Source organism: Lutjanus erythropterus, chromosome 7, assembly GCF_056507025.1.
Source record: "Lutjanus erythropterus isolate fLutEry1 chromosome 7, fLutEry1.hap2, whole genome shotgun sequence".
NCBI lineage: Eukaryota > Metazoa > Chordata > Actinopteri > Lutjaniformes > Lutjanidae > Lutjanus > Lutjanus erythropterus.
Window position 1 is genome coordinate 39,007,800 of NC_139323.1, and position 8,171 is coordinate 39,015,970.

General features: G+C 40.2%; 1 protein-coding gene across 1 annotated transcript; it reads left to right on the forward strand.

The window, feature by feature from the left end:
• Window positions 1-2,148: 2,148 nt before the first annotated feature.
• ttc22 (tetratricopeptide repeat domain 22) lies at window positions 2,149-7,526 on the forward strand. The gene is made up of 8 exons (XM_084723724.1): window positions 2,149-2,461; window positions 3,483-3,783; window positions 4,142-4,197; window positions 4,281-4,396; window positions 4,534-4,652; window positions 4,971-5,132; window positions 6,235-6,387; window positions 6,470-7,526. Exons 1-8 carry the CDS (start codon window positions 2,205-2,207, stop codon window positions 7,004-7,006), a joined length of 1,701 nt encoding a protein of 566 aa, XP_084579850.1. The 5' UTR covers window positions 2,149-2,204; the 3' UTR covers window positions 7,007-7,526.
• The last annotated feature ends 645 nt before the right edge of the window (window positions 7,527-8,171 follow it).

Here is an 8,171-nt window from a genome sequence, read left to right on the forward strand (position 1 = left end):
TGGCAGCAGTGGACCATCAGATCACAACCACAAGACTGGATTGAGACATCTTGTGTTCGCTTTTTATTTTTTATTTACTTTTTCTTAAAATTAGTTGTAAATCAAGTACTTGCAGATTACAACACAATTCACCTCACCCTCCCCTTCCAAACATGTAAGAGAACCTACTGTGGTCACAACACTGGCAAAAAACATGAAACACCAGTGTCTGGTTTGTCCATTTTGGCCTACTTAAGAAACAACCCATTCTTATTCCAGCTCCTTACGTACAGTACTGATATTTTGTCGCCCTTCAGGTTCTTATACTGATGCACAAGTTACTCTTTAGTCGCTGTATGAAACATGACCCGAAAGCCTTTTTACACATTGTTAATCTAATGAAATGGTTGTACTGTCACTGAATGTATGCAGGACCACGATGTGTCACAGTGGATCAGCAATATTAACAGAAGGTAAATCTTGAATACATGATAAAAAATTTGAAGTCATGTATATTTTTTAATATATATTACTCAATACGTTATTACTTAAATGTGGTGGAGACGGTCCATTTTTTCTTTTCTTCATTATCCATTTCTAGATATTATCACAACCAATGTCTAACTATGTAACATTTGAATAATGTTAATAAAAGGAACCTTCAGCAGTTACTGTCAGTCCAATTATCCATGCTGTCACTATTAGCAAGTAACAGCAGACACGGTGTCTCGAAGGGAACCCCAGATCCGCAAGATCTCGCAAGAGTGAACATTTTGACCTAAACCATGAAAAATCTTGTGAGAGTCTTGCAAATTTCCCTTCCAGACCAAACCAGCAGACAGTGAGAGTGATGAACATGGCGTGCCACGACAGCAATGGCGGCGCCACAAGATGGTGGAACACACAAAGCAGTTGTCAGATTCGTCTGTATGCTGACTGGAGAGCAACCATGGATAAGTTTTTCACGGTGTGGAAATGCACCGGTGGTATTTTAATGCATATGACAATTCATTACGTGAATCCAGTATTTCCTGGAGCTTACTTCTTTGAACCGATCTTATGCTGGTCTTAAAGTTTCACTTGCAATACTTTTACTAGACTTTTTTGGTAACTGATTTGTTCCCACCTACAGCTATTGTTGCCCCCTGCTGAAGAGAGGGGCTGATCTCTCTTTGAATCATCTCTCCCAAGCTCTCTTACGTCCTGAGGATTTGTGGAGTTTTTTCCTGCCTCCTTAGAGAGTTTGCACTTGCTTGGGAACCTCTTTTGATGTGGGCCTGAAAAGCCGCATGTGATGCTGGACTTCTACTTCAGTCTGGTTTATCATTAATACAAGTTTACCCTCTGGTGGAAGAGTTTGGATTTGTTTGCAAAAGCATTTAGAAAAGAACAGTTTGCTTATCTGATTATCTGATCATGTCAGATAGTATTGTGAGGATTCACAGTCAGTGTTTATTTTTGTTGAACTTGCATAGCATATGCATATCTGCTGTAGGTGTTTGCATGTTCTGTAAACACCTCACACAGCTTATTTTTTAAAACAAGAATATTTGTGGAAATGAAAAGTTGTTGAAAGTAGTAACATGAAGTAGGAAGAATATTTGTTTGTTGTGAGTTTCCTTCAGTGTTTCAGTCACACTGATCCTGATGGTTCACATTCTTCTGCTGACACAGGCAGGGGCAGAAGGGGGTTAACTGAAACACTCTCCAAAACAAGGTTTCAAAAACTTTTTTTTGAAGCAAAACTCGAGATATAAATAGCCTAATATCAATCTGTCACAATGGACTTCATGGAATGTCAGTTACTTGATACTTGCCATTTTAAAAACAAAAACAACTCAGAAGTGAAATAATCTCCTTTTTGAAATAGAAAAATGAATAGAATCAGTGACTGAGACTTTGTTTATTGATGGATGATGATAAAAAAGGTAGACTTGACAAATAAGTATGTGGGGGGAAAAATGCATCCATCTTTATACAGTATCTCCTTCTTCGACTCTATTCCACTCCCACGTCACTCCCAAGCCCAACCTGTTCAACCTGTCTGAGACGACAAGAGGGGGTGGATGAATTCTGCAACAGCAGATTGAATAGGACGAGGAGGACAAGAGGTATTTTCTTGTGGAGGATCTGAATTCACGATATAAATTGATTATATTGATATTTTTAAGTTTAAGTTTTTTGTCTCTTTTTAAAAACAGGTTGAGCAGGTGGAGCAGGAGGCCATGGACAACACAGAGGACCTCGAGTCTCTCATGGAGGACATGGACTACATCCCCGGCCACTTCCATCTGGAACTCAACCTCAACTGTGACCCCATTGGACCTGTGAAGCTGAGACTCAGGGACACTTTCCTGAAGCAGGAGAGCCTGCGAGGTGAGCTGGAGGCTGAAGCTGGATATCTGCAGTACGCGGTCCGAAATCTGCTGGGCCTGCTGGCTTTTCACCTCGAACAGCTTGACATGGCTGAGGAAATATTCAGGTGCTGATACAAACTTTTTTTTTTATCCCTTTAAAGGCAGAATATTCACTTACCAAAAGGTCTGATCTTGAGACATTTGATCCAGGATTTCATGTGTTTATGTAGAACTCCCAGCAACAGATACACCACATGTTGAAATGTGTTTTACCACATATACTTAATCTCTGTGAGCTAACCAAGAACCACCACCCTGAATGCCTATACAGCGGTAGAAAAAGCAGCACAGAGGCCCAACCCAACCTTCTACACACTACAGCAAAACATCAACCCATGCTACCATAAATCTTTTAACAGCAATCTTAATTGCAAGATGCTGCATAACAAACATACTGTGAAGATGACAATGCACACTGCTTGTTTGGCTCAGACAAATCATTTCAACAGGCATGATCCACAAAAGTATGAGTTACTCCAGTAAGATTAACACATTTATATCTTATCTGCTCTCTGCAGATAGCCTATAATAACTGTATGAAGCACTCCCCCTTTTCTCTTAAGGCTTCAAATTGTATAAATGCTCATTCCATTTTAGTTGTCTAGTTTATCTTCCAGTTATCCTAGTTTTATCTTCTTTTATCTCAACTATGCATCTGTTTATGTACTTCTTCTTTCCTGTTGTGACACTATAAGTTTTATCTCACTGCAGTTACATCAGTTTCTTGATCACTTGACAGCTCTGTGAAGCTGTACTCATGCACAGTGCTAGTTTGAGCTAAACGCTGATTCCAGCATGCTAACATGCTAATGTTTTAGCAAGTGCACCATGTTTACTATCTTAGTTAGGCATTTTATAATGCTAATGTTCACTACTTAGCACTAAAAACAAAGTACAGCTGGGGCTAAAATTAGTAGGATTCATGAACAATTTTTGGGGGCCACGCATAAATATCCAAAAAGCTGCCATGTGACTGTTATCACCCTGGTACAAATAGACACTCTGTTTAAATTACTTATGATGTTAAAGACATTTATGGGGGATCTGTTCCTAACCAAACTATCTCTGTGTTTATTGGACTTTCAGAAGTATTTGTAAAGAAGACCCTGGTAACCTCAATGCCTGGGCCAACCTGGGCTATGTCTACGACAAGCTGGGCAGGGAGCTGGATGCAGGGGAGTGTGTGGAGAAAGTGTCCCATCTCATGGGCTTATATGCTGGAGAGGCCTCTCAGGAAGAGACCAGGATGCTGGCGGCTCGATGTCTGGCTGAGCAGGCCTACGTGTATCCCTACGATGTGGAGCTGGACAGCGACGACGACACGAGAGAGAGGCTGACGGCCGCACTGAGACTTTACAACAGGGCTCTGGACTATGGGGGCCAGCTGGTGAGATGACAGTAGACATACAATAATATTCAGAACAAAGCTGTAAATGTGTGTTTAGCAGTTGTATTAACATGAACAGTTTATATGTAAGGAGGAGCACTGAAACGATGGTACGTGATCAAACCACATGCATCATTCTGTAACCATGGTTGGTATTTCAACCATGCAGTGTTAGTATTAATTAGATATTCTCTTCTTTTTCATTCTTATTTTGCAAATTTGGCATGGCATAGAGCCCTTAGTTTACAATTTCAATTCAAGACAAATTCCAAATTGTCTTCATTTGGGTGGAATACCAATTAAGCATAATTAACTAACTAACTAAAGACTATTAGTAAAGAATATTGTTGTTTTTCAGATTCCAATCGAGGAAAAACGAAGCTGGTATTTTAAAATGGCAACTATCTATATAAGGTACAGAACTGGCATCAAATGATAACTACTGCACCACTTCATGTGTAAATATTAATTTGTAGTGAGTCGTTTTCTTTCTGCAGGCTGGACGACATAGTGAAGACAAAGGAGGACTCTGAATACTCCAGACTCTCCCACTACAACAAGGGACTGAAGCTTCTCACAGAAACACTGGAATCTGAGAAAACACGAAACAGAGGTGAATGTGGTATAACTGTCTATGAATGCATCTGCTCTGTTGTACTTTGTGTGCAGCTCTGCTGGTGATACGTGGTTTAAGTACATCATTGTCTCTAAAGATCATACTCATACTCTGATTCTGATCTCTACCCTCAGCTCTTGCCTGGTGTTATGTTGGCATCATGTTGGAGAGGAAGGAGGAGTTCACCACTGTACCCATGTCGATACATGACTGTGGGTATTCAGCCTCTGAACCTCTGTCCTGCTATGGAACTGTGAGTGAACCCACAACTCTTACCAAATATCAGACAAGCTAGGAGAAAAACAAGGACTATTGCACCAAGACCTGGTCTAAGAGATTCTACGATAAAGTTACTACAGACATTACCCCTTTTGTTTATGTTACTTGTGAAAGTTAATGAACCTTGAATCTCCCTGCAACAACAACCTGTTTCAAATGGAAATACTGAACATTCTTAATTTGTCTTATGTGCCACTGAAAGCTCAGTCCTACTTTACAGAAGAATTTGTGCTACAGCTGCCTCTTTATATGTTTTCACCATAACATTCAGCTCAGCGGTCTTTGTCCTCAGGCTATAAACTTGGCCAGTGGTGACGCATTCACCCTGAACCTTCTGGCAAAGGTCTTCTTTCTGTTGGGCAAACATGAGATGGCCACAGGGATCTGCAACATGGCTCTGAATGTGCTCCCAGACCCAGAGCTCAACTGGCAGGCCTACTGTACCCGTGCCAAGGTACTGTAGTCTAAATATACCGAGTCAATGCCAACACCGAGCTGGCAAAACTCAGTCAATTTCCATGTGAAATCCCTTCAAAGTATGAGCATTTGCATTAATTTAAAATGGCTGAAAGATGTGCAGAATTCAAATATTTGTACAAATGAAGCCATAGTCCTGCCTCTTTTCACCCTGCGTTCCAGTAATAGTTGAAGTTGAATATTTTGGAAAGAAACCCAAAACCCTGTAAAAGTAATATAGTCACATCTTAGTTAAATTGACTAATGTTAGCAAAATGCTAGCGAGCTAATCTACAGTCCTTAGCTAGTTAGTTATATATAGTTAAGTAAGTTAATAGTTATTAACATAGTTAATGTTAGCAAAACATTAGCTAACTAGGTAGCTAATATTCACCAATCATTACCTAGATAGTAAAATCTGCTAGCTAATGTTAGAGAAATACTAACTATTTTGCTAACTAATCTACATTTATTGTTAGCTAGCTAGTTAGCCAGTAGGTACGCAAGCTGGGTACCACAGCAACATCTTTTAACCATCTTTTCAACATAGATGAGCCAAACACATTGCATATCTAAGTGCAGGAAACAGGAAAGAAGAAAGGTGCCTGAACTGTTATTGGAGCACAGAGCAAAAGGGGGCGTGACTTAAGCTGGTTCAAAAACAGATCTCACAACTGAGCATTCAGCCCTCCCAAAACGTAGCAAAACGTTCATTTAAACGGAAACTGTGCTAAATTGATCACCCTTTTCTTTATGCAAACGCACTGCACTTTCCTGCATTATCATACACATCACTGCTGATTGGATAACACCTGTGGAACACCAACCAAAATGAGATAATACTTGTCTCAAAGCCTGTTGTGCACTGTTTTGAGGAAACATGTCATTCAATGGAAACCATTGCAAAATGGTACACAACATTTTCAGATTGAACGTGCCCCAGGTGTAAACTGTAAATCGTTAGTTTTGTGCATTGCATGTATTTATATTCAGTTCATATGATTATGGTGTGGCTATGCAGTTGTAGAAAGTGATGATTTCATACATTTGATAAAAGAAAAAGGTTTTACAACAAATATTTATTAATGTTTTACGTTTAGATCAATATGATGCTCTATGTCAGAGACCTGGAGAAGGCAAAACATGGTGAAGGTGGAGTCCCAGACCGACATAAGCTAACTGAGGCCAGAAAAGACTTGGACAAGGTCCTGACAGTGCGACCATGTCTGCGGACTCACCTAGAGATGGCCCAGGTAAACCCACAAACTACCAATGAGCAATAAAGATGGATTTTCTGCAGCAACAAGGTTTTCAAATTCATGTCTTGCCCTTTAGGTGTACTACTACATGGGGGTAGATGCCCTGCAGGAGAGTCTTCTGGTGGATGAAGGCGCAGTGAACAGTGCATTGGTGAGTCTGTCTCATGCTCTACAGTTTGAGCTGAGCGACAGCTTGCCAGACCTCCACGTGCTCAGAGGACGCTGCCTCCTGCTGAAGGGCGAGGAGCAGAACGCTGCAGATTGCTTCAAATGTGCTGTGGAGTTAGAGAGACCAGGGAGCACAGATACCACAGCACTGCGCTGCCTCCTACAGGCCCTCCTGTTTGTCTTCATGCAGGGAGGCCCTGACCCGACCCCTGCAATCACACAGCTGGAGCTGTGGGTGCAAAAGGCAGAGGAGAGGTACCCCGGAGACATCGTGAAGGCCGAGCTGAGGTGCCTTTACAGGACTCACACAGCAGAGGTCACAGAGTTATCCAGGGCTCTGATCAAAACAGGCAGACTGGACCTTGTGAGGAGGCTACTGCAGACAGTGGTGCCTAAACAACTGGTTAAGAGGAGACCACTAACAAAGTCTTTCTCTTATGCATGAAACAAATACGTGACCTTGATAGTTTAAGAGGCTCATGACCAAACCAAAGCAGACATGCAGTAATTAATGAACTTCTTGATAGCATTTCACAGATTAAAATGAACAGCAGCAGAGCACTGTGCTGTGTATGCATGAATGTAAGTGTGTGTACTTTTAAGCTGTGACTCTTCTATTATTAACTTGTTTTTTGGGCAAACATCCTTTGGAAATGTTGTAACCTACAGTTACAGTGTTACAGCACAGACAGATATTTCATTTAAGCTTCCCTCACAGCCGAAAATGTGTTAAAATGTTTGAGTTGTTTTACAAAATAAGATGGTCATGACTTTTGAGAGGACTGCTAAATTTAAGAGCGACTGGTTGTATGAAATTGTTATGCTCAGGTGTTTTTCAACACAAGTAGTCTCATTTCTACAGAGCCCCAAAAGTCCTGTGAGGTGATGGCTTTCATCTTGCGTGCGCAAGCTGATTATCTAATCAAAGTTAAGTATTGAACCATATTAAAGCATTTCAAACTGACCTTCTAGAGTTCGGTTCCTGACACCGTTACACAAATTATGGTGAGTGTGTCTTTCACATAATACAGTTGTGTTAACAATAGAAACAGCTATTTATAATTCACAGCAGATAATGTCAGGTAATGTTAATATGTTATCACCTTTTGGGACTTCAGGGGTGTATTTTTCTGCTTGGTAATATTTAAATCTTGCCATATTACCTCCCCCTGAGTGTGATATTTGTGTGTTCTACCACTGATGACCAGCAGGTGGGGCTAAGATGCTGCTTGTAAATGAAAGGAACTGTCTGTGGTGCAAAAGGGATTAAATCACAAGACTTTGTATATGAATAAAAGAATAGTTTTTGAATCACTCATTATGAAATTGATGGTTTATCTATCTATCTATCTATCTATCTATCTATCTATCTATCTATCTATCTATCTATCTATCTATCTATCTATCTATCTATCTATCTATCTATCTAAATTCATTCAAGTACTGTACCTGAACATATTCAAGGTCCTTGTACTCCTCTTGAGTATTTTTATATTATGCAAGTTTATACTTCTACTCCACTATATCTCAGAAATGTTTTCCTTTTTACTGTGATATATTTGTGACCATTTAAATTAAATATTATTTAAAAAACCCTCTTGGATCAGCTG